General features: G+C 46.3%; 1 protein-coding gene and 1 pseudogene across 1 annotated transcript in view; both read right to left on the bottom strand.

Moving 5' to 3' along the window:
* LOC126455987 (rap1 GTPase-activating protein 1-like) overlaps positions 1–23,032 on the bottom strand; it is an 891,623-nt gene that overhangs the window by 543,145 nt on the left and 325,446 nt on the right. Inside the window, exon 2 of the mRNA XM_050091744.1 lies at positions 20,030–20,123. Coding sequence (XP_049947701.1) covers positions 20,030–20,123 — 94 coding nt within the window. The remainder of the gene's footprint in view (positions 1–20,029; positions 20,124–23,032) is intronic.
* Positions 5,927–6,044, bottom strand: LOC126459407 (5S ribosomal RNA; annotated as a pseudogene).

The following is a 23,032-nucleotide window of genomic DNA, read 5'->3' as shown; positions in this document are numbered from 1 at the left end:
TCTGAACGTGTGGGGTGTCGCACTGCCCTGCTGGAACTGGCCAAGTCGGAATGCACAATGGACATGAATGGGAGCAGGTGATCAGAGAGAATTCTTACGTACGTGTCAACTGTCAGAATCGCATCTAGAAGTATCGGGGGTCCCATACCACTCCAACTGCACACGCCCCACATCATTAGAAGCTTGACCAGTCCTCTGCTGACATGCAGTGTCCATGGATTCATGAGGTTGTCTCCACACTCGTATACGTACATCCGCTCGATAAAATCTGAAACGAGATTCGTCCGATGAGGCAACGTGTTTCCACAGTCCATGTCGGTGTTGACGGGCACAGGCGAGGCGTATAGCTTTGTGTCGTGCAGTCATCAAGGGTGCACTGGTGGCTCTTCGGCTCCGAAAGCCCATATCGATGACGCGTACACTTGTTGATGGCCCAGCATTGAAATCTGCAGCAATTTGCTGAGGGGTTGCATCTCTGTTACGCTGAACGATTCTCTTCAGTTGTCGTTGGTCCCGTTCCTGCCGGATATTTTTCCGGCCGCGGTGATGACGGAGCTTTGATGTCATACCAGATTCCTGATATTCACGGTACACTCGTGAAATGGTCGTACGAGAAAATCCCCACTTCGCTGCTACCTCGGAGATGCTGTGTACCATCGCTCGTGCGCCCACTATAATACCATGTTCAAACTCACTTAAGACTTGATAATCTGCCATTGTAGCAGCAGTAACCGATCTAACAACTGCGCCTGACACTTGTTGTCTTATATAGGCTTTGCCGACAGCAGCGCCGTGTTCTGCCTGTTTACATCACTCTGTATGTGAATACACATGCCGATACCAGTTCCCTTGACAATTCAGTGTATATGACAACGAATGATTTACCAATCATTTACAAACAATTACAAGAGATGAAGTTGTAATAGCTGGCCAGCAAGCCAGGACGGTAGTATTCTACTATCGTCGGCGTGGCTGACAAACAACGTAGCACCGTTCACGGCTGTGAGGACGCAGGTGCTGCAGCTTAGCCGTGCGCCAACTTGGCGGAGGCTGCTGCGCTCGCAAGAAGTGGGCCGAGGCCCCGGGGACGGCGACCCTGTTGGCGAAGACGGATGGCTCTGCCGGGCTGTTCTTGTCGCCGCGCTGCAACGAATCCATCACGTGGGCGGCTCGAGGGTGTTACCTCAGATGCAGAAGAACACGCCACTTAATCTGATGCAATCGATTTGCGGAAATGTGGCAAGCTTTTAAGCCACCCGTCTTACATTTGTCTCCCTGTGCGTTACAACTACTCCAAGGCTGAATGTATGGCTGCAAGGATATTTTCTGTGATAGCGCTTCTTAATTTCCAATGCTAGACACAGTACTTCCTCTGCAACAACTATGGTAATGTGGATAAGTCAAATTCAACCGCTCTGCCGTTTCTCTATGAGGTGATGCTCTCACAGCATCATAGGCTGAACACTCCATAGAGTCTGGGAGCAAAAGAGGAGGAGCCCTGACCGGTTAAAGCTTTGATAGCTTCATTAAGTGTGCACAGATGGTGTAATGGGTAGCGTTCTGCCTGCGAAAGGTAGTGACAGGGTTTCGAATTAAGAACTCAGATATATGAATTTTTTTTCTTGACGATTATTCCAAAGCACTGCACGCGCTTACAAACTTTTAAGTTTGTTTTTGACCATGCTGTACATTGCGGGACGAAGGGTGCCTTCATTAGTTCAAAATAAATGTGTGTGAAATCTTATGGGACTGAACTGCTAAGGTCATCAGTCCCTAAGCTTACACACTACTTAACCTAAATTATCCTTAGGACAAACACACAGACCCATGCCCGAGGGAGGACTCGAACCTCCGCCGGGACCAGCCGCACAGTCCATGACTGCAGCGCCTTGGGCTATCAATGCAGGGATTATTAATGCTGTTTGTGGATGACGGCGAACTTGTTGTCCAATGTTGTCAGATAATTCCTCGTTTGGAGATGTATCTGGTGATCGAGCAGGCCAAGGGAACATGTCGGCAGTCTGTAGAGCATGTTGGGTTACAATAGCGTTATATACCCTGTTGGTAAACACCACCTGGAATGCTTTTCATGAATGGCAGCACAGCAGGTCTAACCACCAGACTGACGCGTAAATTTGCAGTGAGGATGCATGGGATAACCAAGAGAGTGGTCCTGCAGTAATGCGAAATCGCACCCCAGACCATAACTCCAGGTGTAGGTCCAGTGTGTGAAGCACGAAGACCGGTTGGTTGCAGGTGCTCAACTGGGCTCCGTACGTACACACGGCAATGACTGCCACCGAGACAGAAGCAGATTTTGGCGCGTCACAAGCGGAGCCCATACCAAGCACCTGTGAGCCTCATGTGAGTTACAAGCCTGGAGTGATGCGCTGTCGACTCATGTGTGTCTGTTATTTCTAGCTCTTGAAGTTTTTCGCGCAGTCTTCTTCCGAAATCCAAGAGGTATTTATAAATAATCCCAATTGAAAGAAAACAGCCCTCGGTCATTATTTTTAACGAATTAACCGGGTTTCAACACTGCTAGGAGTGTCTTCCTCAGAATTTAAATCAAAGAATGGTCTATAACATGGTCACAGAATTATGACTAAAAACGTATGATACAGAGTATAAGTACAGAATCATCGTGAAAGACTGGCAGTACTTATAAGTCATTTGTAAAATAATAAATATACCAAAAGGGCTTTAGTCACAAAGATATTTAAGATAAAAAAATCCGTTTCCAACCTGTAACCGCGTAAGTAACGAGCAGCCCTTAGTGGCTCGCCATCACAATTTTTTATCTTAAATATCTTCGTGACTAATGCCCTTTTGGCATATTTATTATTTTATAAATGACTTATAAGTACTGCCAGTCTTTCACGATGATTCTGTACTTATACTCTGTATCATACGTTTTTAGTCATAATTCTGTTACCATGTTGTACACCATTCTTTGATTTAAATTCTGCGGAAGACACTCCTAGCAGTGTTGAAACCCGGTTAATTCGTAAAAAATAGTAACTATTCACGGTCTCTGAACGTGCAGCAATGTACAAAATTTATAAATAATCCTTCCTGCATTGGAAAATGAAACGGCGGTAGATATTTTTTCGGATTGTTACTTCTGCGATATTAATTAAAACAACCATATATTGATGCCTTTCACTGTGAAAAAAATTGATAGGTCAAGTGTTAAGTAAATGGCAAAGGAAACTATAGGTTTTTCGAAAATTTTTATGTTGTTCATAATAATGTTGCTCTTTTATTTAGTCCACCAGAAAGCACGTTTTACTATAGAAAATTTAAGCGAACAGAATTCTTACACTACTGGCCATTAAAATTGTTACACAAAGAAGAAATGCAGATGATAAACGGGTATTCATTGGACAAATATACTAGACCTGACATGTGATTACATTTTCACGCAACTTGGGTGCATAGATCCTGAGAAATCAGTACCCAGAAAAACCACCTCTGGCCGTAATAACGGCCTTGATACGCCTGGGCATTGAGTCAAACAGAGCTTGGATGGCGTGCACAGGTACAGCTGCCCATGCAGCTTCAACACGATACCACAGTTCATCAAGAGTAGTGACTGGTTTATTGTGACGAGCCAGTTGCTCGGCCACCATTGACCAGACATTTTCAATTGGTGAGAGATCTGGAGAATGTGCTGGCCAGGGCAGCAGTCGAACATTTTCTGTATCCTGAAAAGCCCGTACCGAACCTGCAACATGCGGTCGTGCATTATCCTGCTGAAATGTAGGGTTTCGCAGGGATCGAATGAAGGGTAGAGCCACGGGTCGTAACACATCTGAAATGTCCACTATTCAAAGTGCCGTCAATGCGAAGAAGAGGAAACCGAGACGTGTAACAAATGGCACCCCATACCATCACGCCGGGTGATACGCCAGTATGGCGATGACGAATACACGCTTCCAATGTGCGTTCACCGCGATGTCGCCAAATACGGATGCGACCATCACGATGCTGTAAACAGAAATTGGATTCATCCGAAAAAATGACGTGTTGCCATTCGTGCACCCAGGTTCGTCACTGAGTACACCATCGCAGGCGCTCCTGTCTGTGATGCAGCGTCAAGGGTAACCGCAGTCACGGTCTCCAAGCTGATAGTCCACGTTGCTGCAAACGTCGTCTAACTGTTCGTGCAGATGGTTCTTGTCTTGCAAACGTCCCCATATGTTGACTCAGGAATCGAGACGTGGCTGCACGATCCGTTACAGCCATGCGGATAAGATGCCTGCCATCTCGAGTGCTAGTGATACGAGGCCGTTGGGACCCAGCACAGCGTTCCGTATTACCCTCCTGAACCCACCGATTCCATATTCTGATAACAGTCATTGGATCTCGACCAACGCGAGCAGCAATTTCGCGATACGATAAACCGCAATCGCGATAGGCTACAATCCGACCTTTATCAAAGTCGGAAACGTGATGGTACGCATTTCTCCTCCTTACACGAGGCATCACAACAACGTTTCACCAAGCAACGCCAGTCAGCTGCTGTTTGCGTATGAGAAATCGGTTGGAAACTTTCCTCATGTCAGCACGTTGTAGGTGTCGCCACCGACGGCTCAACCTTGTGTGAATGCTCTGGCGGGTAAATTTCGCGTCTGTAGCACGTCATCTTCGTGGTGTAGCAATTTTAATGGCCAGTAGTGTAGATTCTGCAGTGGACATAAATCCTACGGTGGAGCATTCATCGGGAGTTTTCGAAAAACTTCGCGCGTTCCTTCGGCAAAAGGCTGGTCCGCAGAAAACACGGCCGACATTCTTCGGCGTCCGGATTTACGGCGGCGGGACAGCGAGGAGCCGCAGGTAATCTGGCGGGAGCCGCTGGCCCGGAGCTGCTCTTCCGGGAGAGACGGCCGGCTGGAACGATAAGAGGTCTGGAGGTGGGCGTGACGGCCGCCGGATCCCCGGAGGCCCGGCCGTTCTTTGTGTCGAAAGCTCTCAGCCACCTGCCACCAGCACGCCGGCCGCAGCCCGAGCCAAAGGGCAACTCGTAGAGGGCCCTCCATCACGGAAGCTGCGCCCGCGCTGTTTGGCTCCACCACGCCTGCTCCATCTCTTATTTTTTTCTGTTTGGTTGTATCGCTAAAGACCTGCGTACTTTGAAACAACACTGAGCGGGTTATTTACAAGGGACGGTCAAATGAAAACGGGACAGTGTGGAGTCACTATTATTCGTAATAGTAACTCCACGTATAAATCCTTCGAAATATGTCGGAAAGAACTGAGATGAATGATGTGGAGTCCAGCTTGGTAGGATGTCAGTGCGAGAGCACAGAACATTATGATTCATTTATTTGACATGTTCTGAATTCGTGTCGGGAACACCAACTTGGCTGTGCGACCGTGGACGCTTACATCATCTGGGCTCGAGAGCGCGGGGCCGGCCGCTCCATCCCACCACCTCTGGACAGAACGGGGGCCAAGAAAGGTTAATGGAACCGCTCTGGTCGGAAGCAAAGCTAGCTTCTCCAGTTTACTATAAGGAAATGCAAGACGGAAGACTGTGAGACGTATACTAGTGACGCCTCGTACCCAAAACACAAGGTTTTTTCACGTTTAGCCACGTCAAAAGGGATCCCGAATCCGGGATTTTTTTCCACTTGAAATGTAAGCTTCCCATTCGTAAACAGTAATAAACATTGAGAAGAGAGCGATGTAGATAGTCATAAACTAAAACTAAAACTCCTCCCGAAAAGGCCATGAAGGCCCAACGGTACCGACCGGCCGCCGTGTAATCCTCAGCACACAGGCGTCACTGGATGCGGATATGGAGGGGCATGTGGTCAGCACACCGCTCTCCCGGCCGTACGTCAGTTTCCGGGACCGGAGCCGCTACTTCTCAATCAGGTAGCTCCTCGGTTTGCCTTACAAGGGTTGAGTGCACCCCGCTTGCCAACAGCGCTCGGCAGACCGGATGGTCACCCATCAAAGTGCTAGCCCAGCCCGACAGCGCTTAACTTCGGTGATCAGACGGGAACCGGTGTTACCACTGCGGCAAGGCCGTTGGCGTAGATAGTCATAGGGAGACCGAAAATTCACTGTACAGGCAAATAAACTGGTACGAAACTGCTACATCTGCCTAATATCGTGTAGGGCTCCCGCGAGCACGCAGAAGTGACGCAACACGAGTTAGCATGGACTCGACTAATGTTTGAAGCACTGCTGGAGGGAATTGACACTGTTAATCCTGCAGGGCTGTCAATAAATCCGTAATAGTGCTAGTGGCTGGAGATCTCTTCTGAACAGCACGTTGCAAGACATCCCAGAAATCCTCAATAATGTTCGTGCCTGGGGAGTTTGGTGGTCAGCGGAATTGTTTAAACTCAGAAGTGTGTTCCTGGAACCACTCTGTAGCAATTCTCGATGTTTGGCGTGTTGCATTGTCCAGCTGCAATTTACCAAGTCCGTCGGAATCTACAATGGACATGAATGGATGCAGATGATCAGACACGATGCTTACCTACGTGTCAGAGTCGCATCTAGACGTATCACGGGTCCCATATCACTCCAACTGCACTCAAACGCCTCCACGACATGCAGGGTCCATGGATTCATGAGGTTGTCTCCAGACCCGCACACGTCCACCCACGTCCATCTGCTCGATACAATTTCAAACGTGACTCGTCCGACCAGGCAACATGTTTCCAGTCATCACCAGTCCAATGTCGGTGTTGACGGGTCCAGACTAGGCGTAAAGCTTTGTGTTGTGCAGTCATCAAGGGTACACGACTGGGTCTTCGGCTCTGAAAGCCCATATCGATGATGTTTTGTTGAATGCTTCACACGCTGACATTTGTTGAAGGCTCAGCATTGAAATCTGCAGCAATTTGCGGAAGGGTTGCACTTCCGTCACGATGAACGTTTCTCTTCAATCGTCGTTGGTCTCGTTCTTGTAGGATCTTTTTCCGGCCGCAGCAAAGTCCGAGATTGGATGTCTTACCGCATTCCTGATATTCACGGCACAATCGCGGAATGGTCGTACGAGAAAATTCCCACTTCATCGATACCTCAGAGATGCTGTGTCCCATCGCTCGTGCGCCGAGTACAGCACCACGTGCAAACTCACTTAAACCTTGACAACCTGCAGTAGTAACAGCAGTAACCGATCTAAGAACTACGCAAGGCACTTGTTGTCTAATATAGGCGTTACCGACTGCATCGCCGTATTCTGTCTGTTTACATATCTCTGTATTTGAATACGGATGCCTATACCAGCTTCTTTGGCGCTTCGGAGTAGTCGTACGGAGGAAAGTACATCTTAGAACGAACAACACAGGCTGGAGACAGCGAAGTTGGAGTCGAAAGGACATTTCTGCCCCTGAAAACTGGTGGTTAACCACAGTAAATTAAAGTATAGGAAGGATAACTTTACAAAAAATAACAGCAATTCTCATTCGCTGAAGTCCACCCCACCTGAGAAGCAGCTCGCCCCCTATAAATAGAACCGAAGAGGTAAATTTCGTAACATCAGAAATGAGTCTTGTTGGAGCCGTCGAGTAAGACTGTTGTTGCTGACTTTCGTATGTCCATCCTCCTGATTCATGGTCTATGGGACTTCGGCCGTTCACTTACGTAATGAAATGAAACACCTGCAGCCGTCGTTTTGGCGTTATTAATTGCAACCACTTTCCGTGACTCAGTACGCTATCCTCAGGCCTTAACTGACGCTGAGGGCGTTCACCCTTAATGGTTGGAACATAACAAAATAACAACAAAACGACGGCAGCAGGTGTTTAATTTCATTACGTTCGTCCGAGAAGCGCCGCTCCCCAACACCTTCCGTAGCTGTCTACCACCGTGGTCCAATGCTGCCATCGCGAGATTACACGTTCACACCACGAGATTACACGTTCTCACCAGGCACCGTAATACTTCACAGTCTGAAGCCATCACACGCTTCGGCATTCCAGCAGATAACATGGCGAGACCGAGCCAGCAGCAGTTAGGGCGTAGGGAATTTTACTGGACGAGCAACGCTCAATAAGTTTCGCTTATTCCAGTTTAGAATCCAGATTCAGACTTGCATTTGTTAATGATTTCAAATACCGTCAGGATTATCATCAGCTTGATCTCTGTGTTGCGCATCAGATTCGCTTAGTTGTTTCCCACTGTTTTCACAGTCAATCAGAGGCGCCCACTTAACTTCATAGTCAGACAGTGTTTTGGAGTGTTTGTTTTAATCTGAAGTCAGACAATATTTAGCTTTTCAATGTTAGATTGCATATCAGGAGCCATCAATTCCAATTTAAAGTCAGATTGCGTATTAAGTGCCAAGACCCCTATTCCAATCTGATTTGAATACTTTGATAGTATGATTTTATGCAGTTATGTTCTTGAATGCAATTACTACAATTTACATTCTATAACATGCAATATTTTCTTCGAAAAATAGCCTGAAAATTCAGGTGCCGCTTATACTCGAAATTGACATAAAAATGTCCTGTGTTTGATTTAAAATTCCCGGAGGTCTTAAAAATGGCCATACATTGGATGGTGCGGGAAACCTACCTACCTCTATCTCGCAAAATTGAATTCAACTGGCAGTAGCAGTGCACCGATGCGACAAACTTGAGTTGCGGGCTTTCACAAGCTTGTTAAGACCGTCTCCCCCCCCCCCTCCTCCACCACAAACTCAAAACACTGTGAAGCCTATGATGCCTGTGAACTTGAATTAGAAGTGATTTGTGTTATCAGTAACAGTACAATATTTTTGTTTGTAGCTAGTCTCGTAACGTAAGATAACACAAGGTATTCAAATGATGCGGTTCAAAAAATGGCTCTGAGCACCATGGGACTCAACTGCTGTGGTCCCCTAGAACTTAGAACTACTTAAAACTAACTAACCTAAGAACATCACACACATCCATGCCCGAGGCAGGATTCGAGCCTGCGACCGTACGGTTCCAGATTGTAGCGCCTTTAACCGCTCGGCCACTCCGGCCGGCTCAAATGATGCGGGCTATAAATTGACAGCAAAAGCATACGCAGAACAACATGGAGCCAGAGCAGCTGAGCGGCATTTCGGCCCTCCACCAACAGAAAAAACCATCCGCGATTGGCGGGCTAGAAAATTAGAACTGAATATAAAGTGAGAAAGACTAAATGTGCAAATAGACGACTGAATGCAAAATGGCTAAAACTTAGAAGATTTCATATTGAAATGGATTCAAAGATACTATCAAAATGTGTGTGATTGACTACAAGTTTGTTAATTACAGCTTTCAGCACGGCGAGTTTCAACTGTGCTGCTAAATGAAGCATTGCGTAAAACAGAGGTAGGTGATTACAGCAGTACTTGCTTTGAAGCTGTTCTTTAGTATTTTTGTTACTCCATATTAACACCTTTTTATTAGGTAGCTCTATTGTCTGTCTGCAAATTTTACTGTTGATTTGAAGCTAACTTCCTGATGATCTGGCCGGCCGAAGTGGCCGTGCGGTTAAAGGCGCTGCAGTTGGAACCGCAAGACCGCTACGGTCGCAGGTTCGAATCCTGCCTCGGGCATGGATGTTTGTGATGTCCTTAGGTTAGTTAGGTTTAACTAGTTCTAAGTTCTAGGGGACTAATGACCTCAGCAGTTGATTCCCATAGTGCTCAGAGCCATTTGAACCATTTGAACCTGATGATCTAGAGACACGAAATTTTAAACGAAGCTCAGAACTAGATGAGAATGCAATTCTAATCCGCTTTCTTATCGGTCTTGTCGGTAGGGGTGCGGTTAGGGGGTGGAAAACATTGGTAATGCCTGACATTTCGGCAGCCCACAGACGTGCATGTTGCACAGGTAGTATCAGAATGCGTTCCGGAGGTACACGAGTGCATGGTTATAGCTGAGTAGAGAGAAGGGGCAAGAGGAGGGGGAGAGGAGGAGATGTGCGCCATATATGTGCTCACACATACATATGTGAAGCCAGAGGAAAAAGTATTATATATAAAAGTAATCATTTAAATAAAAAAAATTTAATCTCATCAAGACGTTTAAAATCCATTGAGAAATTTCACACTCACAATTAAAACGCAGAAAATAGTTTTTTAAGTAAAAATAAGTTTTTCACAATGGCTCTGAGCACTATGGGACTTAACATCTATGGTCATCAGTCCCCTAGAACTTAGAACTACTTAAACCTAACTAACCTAAGAACATCACACACATCCATGCCCGAGGCAGGATTCGAACCTGCGACCGTAGCGGTCACGCGGTTCCAGACTGAAGTGCCTAGAACCGCACGGCCACACCGGCCGGCAAAAATAAGTTTTTAATATATCGTTTTAAGATAACACTAAAAACTATAAAATAATTTCTCCTACTCCTCTACGGGCTTCTAAGCCCTTATATATAGTCCTGGAAATGTGTGCTTGCGAATTTGTAATAGCTCTGACAATACTTGAAAGATTTATAACGAAAAACGTGGGGTGCATGCAATACATAATAGCAGTCAGGAGATCAATTATTCATGGATCGATTGTATATGACACCCATGCCACGTTTTCCGTTATAAATCTTTCACGTACTATTAAAAATGCAGAAGCACTAATTTTCAGGACTATCTGTATGGGGTTATGATTCTATATGGTTTTAGGAGAAACTATTTTATACTATTTAGTCCAATTTAAAAACATGTTATATTAAATTTATTTGTATTTAAATAATTATTTTCTGAAGTGATTTTACGATGGCGTATTTAAAGATTATAGGGGATCTTTCTATAACTTCCTGATATGAGTACGGCAGTATATTAGTCGCTGAACCTTCTCTAAGCTTACTCGATTGCCAATAACTGAACAAAAACCCTACAATGTGACACGGATATAATAGTGTGTCTCGCTTGTTACTACTATAATGAACGGTACACAAGCACTTACTCAGTTCCTTGAGCTGACCTACTCCTGCAGATGGCACAATGGTTGCCACAAGGGACTGTCCAAACCAGCGTCCGGCCATCCAGATTTAGGTTTTCCGTGGTTTCCCTAAATCACTTCAGGCAAACGCGTGGATGGTTCCTTTGACAGGACAAGGCCGATTTCCTTCACCATCCCTGACACAACCCGAGCATATGCTCCGTCTCTAATGACCTCCATGTCGAAGGGACGTTAAACCCAGTCTTCCTTACCGAGCGAGGTGGCGCAGTGGTTAGCACACTGGACTCGCATTCGGGAGGACGACGGTTCAATCCCGCGTCCGGCCATCCTGATTTAGGTTTTCCGTGATTTCCCTAAATCGCTCCAGGCAAATGCCGGGATGGTTCCTTTCAAAGGGCACGGCCGACTTCCTTCCCCATCCGCCCCTAATCCGATGAGACCGATGACCTCGCTGTCTGGTCTCCTCCCCCAAAAACCAACCAACCAACCAACCAGTCTTCCTTCCTTCCCACTACTGCAGATTTGAATCTAAACTTACTGCATTTTCTTACCCATACCCTCAGTCTCTGGACTGAAGACCACAACAACCACCCTCACGTCAGAGAGTGGAGGGTCTGCAGACTTTAGGTACTACAATGTCTGTCAGTAATCTGGCATCGTCTTCAGACATTGAAGCAGGAATTTCTGTTAATCGTAATTCTGCTATTACAAATCTCCTGCCATTCCCGGATTGCACAAATGTTAAAAAGAGCAGGTGAAATGCTGCACCCATCTCTCATTCCTTTATCTGCGGTTATCCTCTTGCTGCTTCCAGTAATGTAATGTGTGGTGGCGGGAGTTGCTGTACGTCGCGCGCGCGACCTTCAATCTTTAATCCATGGCGCAGCTAGGGAGCTAGCCGTCAAACGCAGCGGAGCGGCCCATGAATGCAGAATCCGGCGGCGAGTCGCCTCTCGACGCGTTCACGCCCTGCCGCTCGCCGCCTCCTCTGAATGCATAAGACCTGCCAGAAAATACTTGCCGCCGAGTTTCAAGACGGCACAAAGGCAGGCTGCGGAGTCGCGCTACTCGAGCCGCGGCGTGGTGTGATGTGATGTCGGTGACGGGCGGGGGGGACACAGATCCGTCCCGGAAACTTGCAGTCACCATTATTTGCTCGCCCTCTTGTAAATTTCCTTGCGGCGGCTCCCCTTTCACCATCTCGGAAGCTCCTGCGCTTCTCCGGAAGCGGACGCAGCAGTTTCGGTGCTCCCTCCACAGGAACCGGAGTGGAGGCGCAGGAACACTCATAATAAGCTAATTAACTTCCCCAACTCCAAGAGTAACTGTGATGGTGCAGTGGATTATTATGTACGCTTTGCAGGTGCAGATCTGCCTGGGACAAGAACAATGACACTTGTGGTGTCCCCAAACCCATAGGTACTTAAAGCATCCCGAATATTTTACTCTAACCGTAGTATCTTACACTACTGGCCATTAAATATGCTACACCAAGAAGAAATGCAGATGATAAACGGGTATTCATTGGACAAATATATTATACTAGAACTGACATGTGATTACATTTTCACGCAATTTACGTGCATAGATCCGGAGAAATCAGTATCCAGAACAACTACCTCTGACCTTAATAACGGTCTTGATACGCCTGGGCATTGAGTCAAACAGAGCTTGGATGGCATATACAGGTACAGCTGCCCATGAAGCTTCAACACGATACCACAGTTCATCAACAGTAGTGATTGGCGCATTGTGCCAACCCACTTACTCGGCCACCATTGACCAGACGTTTTCAATCGGTGAGAGATCTGGAGAATGTGCTGGCCAGGGCAGCAGTCGAACATTTTCTGTATCCAGAAAGGCCCGTACAGGACCTGCACATGCGGTGGTGCATTATCCTGCTGAAATGTATGGTTTCGCGGGGATCGAATGAAGGGTAGATCCACGGGTCGTAAAACATTTGAAATGTAACGTCAACTGTTCAAAGTGCCGTCATTGCGAACAAGAGGTGACCGAGACATGTAACCAATGGCACCCCATACCATCACGCCGGGTGATACGCCAGTATGGCGATGACGAATACACGCTTCAGATGTGTGTTCACCGCGATGTCGCCAAACACGCATGCGAGCATCATGATGCTGTAAACAGAACCTGGATTCACCCGAAAAAATGACGTTTTGCCATTCGTGCACCCAGGTTCGTCGTTGAGTGTCTGTGACGCAGCGTGAAGGGTAACCGCGGCCATGGTGTCAGAGCTGATATTCCATGCTGCTGAAAACCTCGTCGAACTGTTCGTGCAGATGATTGTCGTCTTGCAAACGTCCCCATCTGTTGACTCAGGGATCGAGACGTGGCTGCACGATCCGTTACAGCCATATGGATAAGATGTCTGTCGTCTCGAGTGCTAGTGATACGAGGCCGTTGGGATCCAGCACGGCGTTCCGTATTACCCTCCTGAACCCACCGATACCATATTCTGCTAACAGTCATTGGATCTCGACCAATGCGAGCAGCAATGTCGCGATACGATAAACCGCAATCGCGATAGGCTACAATACGACCTTTATCAAAGTCGGAAACGTGATGGTACGCATTCATTTCTCCTCCTTACACGAGGCATCACAACAACGTTTCATCAAGCAACGCCGGTCAACTGCTGTTTGTGTATGAGAAATCGGTTGGAAACTTTCCTCATGTCAGCACGTTGTATGTGTCGCCACCGGCGCCAAACTTGTGTGAATGCTCTGAAAAGCTAATAATTTGCATATCACAGCATCTTCTTCCTGTCGGTTAAATTTCGCGTCTGTACCACGTCATCTTCGTGGTGTAGCAATTTTAATGGCCAGTAGTGTAATATTCATGATCATCAGTTTGGAATGGACTAGTGTACTAGTAGTTATTTAGAATTTATTACAATTTTGAGACTCTTAGTTTTCATGTTACTATATTCTCATAAAGGTATCTGAGAAATGTGGACATTAACATATATAAAAAAATGCTTTTAATAAATTTTTCTGCCACAGTGTCCCACTCCCCACTGGATCTGTGCCTGTTCTTAAAATTGATTATCAAAAGAATAAATGACTTCCTCTATTCATGAAAACCTCTGATGTTCCCTTTCTTATCCCCTCCACCTGCCTTTATTTGACTGTAAATTTTTTTTCTCTCCATCATCCCTTGGTCAATATTTATTCGTTTGTGTCACCTGATTATTTCGAAACTTTGTAAAACACTAATATCGCATTTATTTACATCCTCAGCATTTTGGAGGGATCGTATCTCTGACTAAATGGTTCAAATAGCTCTGAGCACTATGGGACTTAACTTCTGAGGTCATCAGTCCCCTAGAACTTAGAACTGCTTAAACCTAACTAACCTAAGGACATCACATACATCCATGACCGAGGCAGGATTCGATCCTGCGAGCGTAGCAGTCACGCGGTTCCGGACTGAAGCTCCTAAAACCGATCGGCCACCGCGGCCGGCAGTTCTTCCTTCCCACGAGAACTTCTTGTATCAATGCAGTATCCCTCTTTTCGATGTCTTAAATATTAAAAAGACAAATGCCGTGCGGTGCTTAAGGAATTAGTAGAAACGTAATCATACAAATAAGAAACAAAGTAAAAAAAGAGTCGGAACTCATTAGAATCATCACGTCTTTGCTGGTTTTGTTGTTATTTAGGAACGCTTAAAGCCTTGATACAGGTTCTACATTTCATTCCAAACAACGACGCAATATTTTTTGGGAGTGAAGCTGCCTTCATCGAGTGCGTTAGTTCTTCAAAACATTTAATCATTTACAGGATATTTCGCTACGAAGGATAAAAGTGAGCGTTTTGCACCAGGTACCTGTCGTGTAGCTCTTCGGCGTAAAACATATAGACAGAATTGTAGTTGCTGCTTTAATCCCTTATATGGTTCCAGACTTCTCTGTATTTACAGCGAAGTAAAGTCGCAGGTAAGAACACTGACCTGGAGTTAACAACACATCGCGGTCTTGGCGCTGCAATCATGGACTGTGCGGCTGGTCCCGGCGGAGGTTCGAGACCTCCCTCGGGCGTGGGTGTGTATGTTTGTCCTTAGGATACTTTAGGTTCAGTAGTGTGTAAGCTTAGTGACTGATGACCTTAGCAGTTAAGTCCCATAAGATTTGACACACACATAACACAACAACACATCAACTCTTTAACGTAGTTCCAAACTATAAATAGAATCATCCTTCAACAAAGCTGAAAAAACAACAGCTGCTGTCATCCGTGTTCTTACGAATCTTCCTCCATCCACTGCCACCAGCCGAAACTGGTTGCTAACCAAAATAAACATTTCTTGCGATCGAGACTGTTTCAAAAAAAATGGCTCTGAGCACTATGGGACTCAACTGCTGAGGTCATTAGTCCCCTAGAACTTAGACCTAGTTAAACCTAACTAACCTAAGGACATCACAAACATCCATGCCCGAGGCAGGATTCGAACCTACGACCGGAGCGGTCTTGCGGTTCCAGACTGCAGCGCCTTTAACCGCACGGCCACTTCGGCCTGCGAGACTGTTTCACTGAATTTTTAAACGAAAGTAGCACCCAAGGGGAAATATCGAGTCCGTTCAAAGCTTGTAATTGAACATTGATGTAGTGGAATAAGTAAGTAAGTTCAACTATTTAGAATTTTTGATATCCTACGATCAATCTGAAGATCTGAGAAATAAATAAATTCCAACTTCCATGTGGCACTGTAAGCAAAACGCTAACAAAGAAAAAATAGAAAATTCACATATTTTTTTAAAAAGTAATACCAGTTACCTTACTGTTGCTCTTTTTGTGTGAACTGGGCTGTGAATGGAAAGAAGAAGAGAATTTTCGAACCACTACGAACGAAATTCCTAAGAATTACGACTGGCTATATTGTCAGAGATAAAATGTAAATGCCCTGTGACTAAGGCCTCTCGTCGGGTAGACAGTCTTTCAATTTGACGCTACTTCGGCGACTTGCGCGTCGATGGGGATGAATTGATAATGGTTAGGACAACACAACAGCCAGTCCTTGAACGGAGAAAATCTCCGATCCAGCCGGGAGTCGAACCCGGGCCCTTAGGATTGACATCCTGTCGCGCTGACCACTTCTTTTTCCTATTTTGTTCGCTGTTGATCGTTGTGTTTGATCGTTGCGGACGTCACGTGACATCCGTTCAGGTTCGTTTGTTGATCCTTCCACTCAGTTTTTTTATTACAGAGGCCAACCGGCTCTCTGACCGAACACGCTGAGCTACCGTGCCGGCACCACTCAGCTACCGGGGACGGACTGTTGTCAGAGATGAAACAAGAAACGAGATCATGTGACAGAAATTAAGGAAACTCAGAATAAATGACAATATAAAAGATTAGGAAACAGAAAGAGTTTTAAAGCAAAAGTACCGAGAATGGTGGCCCTATCTGACAAGAAAGCCAGAAGAACAGTGTGTTCTCGGGAGAAGAGTAAGCAAGAGTAAGAGAATGAAACAACACTGGCGAAAGGTAAACAAAATTAAGAAGTGAATGCAATTGTATAATCGTTACCTATAAGTGGGTGAAACGGACAAATAAAAAAGAAAGTAGAGAAAAGAGAGACAAAAAGCGTCTTTTACCCTCACCTCTTACGAATGGAAAAGGCCTTGAAAACAATTTAGCTCTGCAAAGCAACGACGGAGAGAGATATGGAAGGGTCATAATGGAATTCCTCTTTGAACAGAACGAACTGCGTGAAGCTTAATGATGATGAAGACGTACAGTTGGTTGAACACGTCTGTCCGGCGGCAGCCACGGCCGGAGTGCGCTGGAGAGGCCCCGTCCCGTCCCACGGTTGAGCCGGCCAATTGAGCGCCTCTGTTACGGCTCGTCCGTCTGGCCACGTTGTCCGCTCCCATTACGTCTTGACTGGCCGACCATTACAACTGCCAGCCGCTGAGCGCAGCCGAGGCGCAGCTTCTTCAACGGCAGGCACTGTCCGCTGACAGCCACAGTCCGTAATACTGTTTCTTCTTCCCTCCAGTCAAAGAACGTGGACCACGGCATCGGATGGCGGACACATTGCTGGTAGAAAATGAAGACGGATGGTGACAACTATCAGCTCGCAGCTACAAGTCAGTGTGAGAAGCCTACTCACACTGACTTGTATCTGCCAGCTGATGGTTGTCACCATCCTGCTCAGCGTGAAGGAGTACTTCGTACCTTGGTTCACAGGGCCCGCGTTATCTCAGACCCTGAAAGTTTGGCAGCTGCGCAATCGCATCTCGAAGTCACCTTTCGTCAGAATGGTTATAGTGAGAGGCAGGTCAAACGTGCGTCGCGCTATCAGCCTTCTGTGCAACGGGTGAGTGACAATAGCAACGAAGTGGCACCGAAGTCTACGGCCTTTCTGCCTTACGCAGGAAGCATTTCTAACAAGATTGACCTATTTTATGGAAATACGATGTGAAATGCGTTTTTCGACTACCTTCTAAGATTAAGGCCCTGTTGGCGTCCGTAAAAGATGATCTTGGTTTGTGTAAGGCTGGTGTCTATCGTATCCCTTGCAGTTGTGGCATGTCATATATTTGTCAGACAATCAGGGCTGTGGAAACGCACGCTTACAACAGCCGAGAAAACCCTCTATTGCAGAACATTGCCTTGACACTGGTCATCCTATGGAATACAACAACACGGAGATTCTGGCTTGCACGTCCAGCTATTGGGATAGTGTCATTAAGGAAGCTGTTGAAATCAAACTATCAAGCAACCTTATAAACAGAGATGGTGTACTTTGTCTCAATGCTGCTTGGTTAGTTGCTCTGTCTCTCATCAAAAAACAGAGGGACAGAATTAGGGCTACCTTGATTAATAGTCACTTTCGATATTTCTGATGTTGGTTGTCTTTGGTTGTGTGTTGACGTTACTGTTACTTGTTCTGTGTGTGGTATCTTCCTTGTTTCTCCTCTGTGAACCGAGGCATTAAATTTCCTTGCACATTGCTTCGTCCTTGCAGTTGTGCCTTGAGAATGGCAGGGTGTGCTCCTGCCGAAATATCGGCGGTGGTGGACGATGTCACCTGGCAGCAAACTCGTAAATTATTTGAACATTCAATTCGCCGGGACAATAAATATATTTCTAAAAAAAATAAAATGAGGAAAGAAACAAGATTGAAATTCTGATTAAAATTTATCATAATTAGAGATTGGGTTCAAATGGCTCTGAGTACTATGGGACGCAACTGCTGAGGTCATTAGTCCCCTACAACTTAGAACCAGTTAAACCTAACTAACCTAAAGACAGCACAAACATCCATGCCCGAGGCAGGATTCGAACCTGCGACCGTAGCGGTCGTGCGGTTCCAGACTGCAGCGCCTTTAACCGCACGGCCACTTCGGCCGGCTTAGAGATTGGGGGGGGGGGGGGGGGGAAATCTGTAATTGTTTTATGGAACTTTTAATAACAAATATCGCATTCAATACTATTTATTCCTATACTATTTATTCCTTATGACTCGTTTCAACAGTTAAGACTGTCATCTCCCGATCTTCAAAAATCTTGTTGTTATACATCCTGTTAAAAAAAATGGTTCAAATGGCTCTGAGCTCTATGGGACTTAACTTCTGAGGTCATCAGTCCCCTAGAACTTAGAACTAATTACACCTAACTAACCTAAGGACATCACACACAACCATGCCCGAGGCAGGATTCGAACCTGCGACCGTAGCGGTCGCGCGGTTCCAGACTGTACCGCCTAGAACCGCTCGGCCGCTCTGGCTGGCAATACGTCCTGTTCCATGTGACTGTATTACACATTCCATGCTGACATACAGTGGATGATATGTAGCACATTCCACATAGGTTCGCTGAAGGTAAAAACAGACTTATCACAAATGAAAAGAACCGTGTTAAAAAGCATCTTGTGTAACCAGGGACGTCGACACACATTACATACCTCTGATGCTTCTTAGACGTTAAATTACGTAACAGTGCACGTAACATGTGCACAAACGTCTGTCAGCAGGAAAGGGACGCACAAGAGCGGATAGATATTGAAAATCAAGACAGAGAAAACTAAATGTATTTGATATTCTCACTGAAATACGGCAAAATAGGAGAAATTGGCACGAAAACCTCGAAAGAATGAGTGGAGAGAGATTATCCCTCCAGATTAGAAGGTTTTACTTACTTGGGAGAAGAAGTCAAGGAAGACGGAGGAAGCTATGGGTATTGGCACCGAAAAAAAGAAGAGAGATAGAGAGAGAGAGAGAGAGAGAGAGAGAGAGAGAGAGAGAGCCTATGCTTGGAGATGATGACTAAGAGGAGCAAATGTACCACATTGAAAGGACTAGACGAAAATTCCTCGCCGTTTCAACTTTGCTATTATCGACGTGTTAATAACAACAATTTCATCAACGTTTGGATTTGGTTTGGAACTCTGACGTAGGCATGTTTTAGACTCAACTCAGGTCAGCCTACTATGCAAAGAATTGTTCTCTACAAATATCCAAATGTGTTTCACGACTTTTGTGTCATTATCAACAATTTCTTTTATTCATTTGTGTGAAATGCAAAAATGTTGTAAGTACCAATTTTTCTAACTAAATTTCGCATAAAGCGGTTTATTTCGGTTCTGGTTATTACCTTACTTGTTACATTGTTAAAGTCTGTAGGACCCTCTTCACTTTATTGTATGCATTAGCTTGTCACCTGCAACTAAATGATGTTACTTTGGGTTTGGCAGGCGTGTTAAAAATTCGGGAACAATATAGTCTGGCCTTATGGTTTGGCTCTCTACATCGCTGAAGCCACCCTGTGGCATGCATGGATCGTGGTGAGATTGGAATGAATAGAGGAGATTATTGAGGGCAGCGTGGTACAATTAACCCTATCTTCGCCGATTCCATGTTGCCTATTTTTGCAGACTGTTGCTGCTGCAACTACCGTAAATTCTGATGTCCAACTTCAGGAACCACATGTCTGGCCTCTCTTTTAATATCTAGCACTAACCGTTCACCTAGCTGTACCACTGAGGCACATATGGCATCCAACATCGTCAGAGCACATCTTTCTTGGAAAGCGTAACATGACGCGTTTACTGAGGTCGGAGGGTTTGGTAGGCAGACACAGTGGACGGAGCGGAGATAGAACTCACCTTGATCTTGTCCTGCTGGCCGGTGTCTGGCGGGTCGCTGGGAGGACTGGGCACGTGGCTCTGGCAGTACAGCTGGCCCTCCATCTGCTGCCGCCTGCAACACACCCACACACACCCACACTTCAGTCAGGCGGCTGTTTATCTGGCGGCGCGCGTCGCGAGGTGCACCCTGCTTTTTAGAGTGCCCTGCTGCTTCCGCCCAAGGCTTGTGCTTAGCGAGTGACGCTGGCCAGTTGGACCACCGTCACTGGGACACATCCCATACAAGTTCTTCGCTCTTCTCCCACGTGTCATAGTGCATATTGCAGTGCTACCAGAGGAAAGGAAGACAGGAGCCCAATGACCAAAAGTAAAATTCTATGTGCAGGGAGAACCTCTATTATGTATGTTAAACTGACTGTTCACCACTGTCCAGGCAGAGGACAGGGACTGCAGAACGAACTGTTGGGTATTTTGCTGTGTAAGAGGTCCTGAGTGGCAAAATACTCTGGAGCGAGACGAAGACGCTCTCATCCATGTTTCTGATGCACAAAGCATTCTCCAAGAAGAAAGCTTGTCACTTGGGTTTGAATCCTTGTTAAAGTGTGTATGTGCTGTTTTTTAACTGAAGCCTTCGGCTCTAAACAACAATAGTAAGGGACAATCGAAGAGAAAAAGAGTTATTGCATGAAAAACATTTTTTTCTTTATTGTAATTTTAAAACCTTTACAGAAAGGTAGGCCGGCAGCGTGCCTATCTATGCCGCTCTTCGGCAACAGAAAAAACATACACAAAACAGGAAGACATATAAACAAACATACATGGAGGATAAAAACAGGACACATACATATTAAAATAAATGAAGGCGTTCACGGACACACTGTATAAAAATGTTCAGCACTGTGTACAACGGAGACACAGAGTTTCACACATGAATGGAAGAGCACTGAAGGAGAGACATTGAGTAATTGACGGGAAGACAAACACTAGCACAGTGGCGACGATCTCCGACGCACTAAAAACATACTGTGCACACGAAAAAGCCAGGGGCCTGCCAGAGGGGAGAGGGAAGGTTAGGAGGGAGGGGGGGGGGGGGAAGATGCCAGTGGGAGAGAAGAAGGGACAGGGAGGGGAGATGGTAGGGGGGGTATAGAAGCCCAGGGAGGGGGGAGGGAAGGGAGGGAGGATAGGGGAGGAAGTGAGGAGGGAGAGAAGGGAAAGAGGGTGCTCTGGAGGAAAAACACAGGAGGAAGAAGGGGAGGATCAAAGCTGGTAGGAGGGGTAGATGGAGGGGACGAGGGCATCATCTGGGAGGGGAAGTTGGCGGAAGCCATCTTGGGCAGGTGGGATGCAGGTGTACAGGCGCAGCAGCACAGGAAGTTGGGAAAGAATGGGAGAGAACAGCAGGTGAGGGGGGTGCGGGAAAGGAATTAAGTCGTAAAGGATCCGCATGGGGCAAGGGAGGAGGATGCGTTAGGTGAGACGGAGCGCGTGGTGTTTCAGGATTTGAAGGGACTTGTAGAAGGTAGGAGGGGCGGAGACCCAATGAAAAACATGATATGTGATGTGCTTTATACATGTTAATTGAGAAACTGCTGCTTCATCTCCAGTTTCAAATTCTAACTAATGGCAGCTTTGTCAGGATGTGCCCAATTAAACAGTGGCACGAACCAAAAACATTGCTGCCTGTAGTACAAGGGGCAACGTATTTTTTTCTCAATCAGTTTCTGTTGAAAGAGTGAGAAAATTGTGGGACAGTCGCACTTCAGACCCTGCAGTTTCATGAAGTACCGATAGGTGGCAGCGCTATACGTAGCTTTGAAAATGGCGTCTGTAACAGAGGTGCGTTCCAAGCAGGGAACTGTCACTGAGTTTCCTTCGGCAGAGAATCAGAGCATTGCAGATATTTATAGGCGCTTGCTGAATGTGTACGGAGACCTGGCAGGGGACAATGCCATGGTGGTAGTTGGGCGAGGCGTCTTTCATCATCGCAGACAAGTTCGCGCAAACGTGCCTGATCTCCTGCATGCAGGCGGGCCTCACACATCTGAGTCCTGGAAAGCTGGACCGTGCGGACACACTCATCCGAGGTGACTGACGGATCACAATCAAAACCCCTCTGCACAGCTGGACGTCTCTGTTTGGTAGTGCTGACACACCAGTCCACAAACTGCGGTATTTAAAGGTGTGTACGCACGCTGTGTTCCTCGCTTCGTAACAGAAGACCATAGAGAGCAATGAAGGAACATCTGCACGGAGTTGCTTGTGTGTTCTGAGCCTGACTGTCATAATTCTGTGTCAGACATCGTCATAGGCGATGAAACGTGGGTTCATCGTGGGTTCATCGCTTGGAACGGGAAACAAAATGCAAAGTATGGAGTTGCGCAGCTCCACTTCTCCTCCGAAGAAAATGCTTAAAGTTGCACCCTCAGCGAGTAAAGTCGTGGCAGTGGTCTTCTATGACTGTGAAGAGTTATGCCGTTTGGTAGGAGGGCAAGGGGGGTACTGGCGAATTTGAAAGTGTGGGTTGCTATCATCAGGGGCAGGTATGTACTTAGGGCAAACCTGCCCCTGATGTAGGCAACCCACACTAACAAAATTCGCCAGTATCCCCTTTGCCCCCCTACTGTCCTACACTTCTCCTTGTCCTTGACAATGCAAGGCCTCACGATGTCTGCACATCCGAGAGGAGCTCACAAAACTTGACTGGACTGTTTTTCCTCATCCACCCTACACCACGGATCTCACACATTCAGACTTCCATCTGTTTGGCCCAATGGATCATTCCGAGGGAAACAGTATGTGCATGATGGAGAGGTTATTGATGCAGCAAGATGTTGCCTCCGACGTCGACCAAATTGAGTGGTACCATGCGGGAAATACGGCCCTCCAGGTAAGGTGCGTAAGGAATTATGTTGAAAAATAGGATATCGTAGTCGAAAGAGTGGGGGATAATTTGATGCACTGGAATCCTGAATAAAATCAACCTGCTTGCAGAAAGAAAACTGTGTTATATTACTTGCT

This window comes from Schistocerca serialis, chromosome 2 (genome assembly GCF_023864345.2).
Source record: "Schistocerca serialis cubense isolate TAMUIC-IGC-003099 chromosome 2, iqSchSeri2.2, whole genome shotgun sequence".
Lineage (NCBI taxonomy): Eukaryota > Metazoa > Arthropoda > Insecta > Orthoptera > Acrididae > Schistocerca > Schistocerca serialis.
This window is presented reverse-complemented; position numbering and strand designations above follow the sequence as displayed.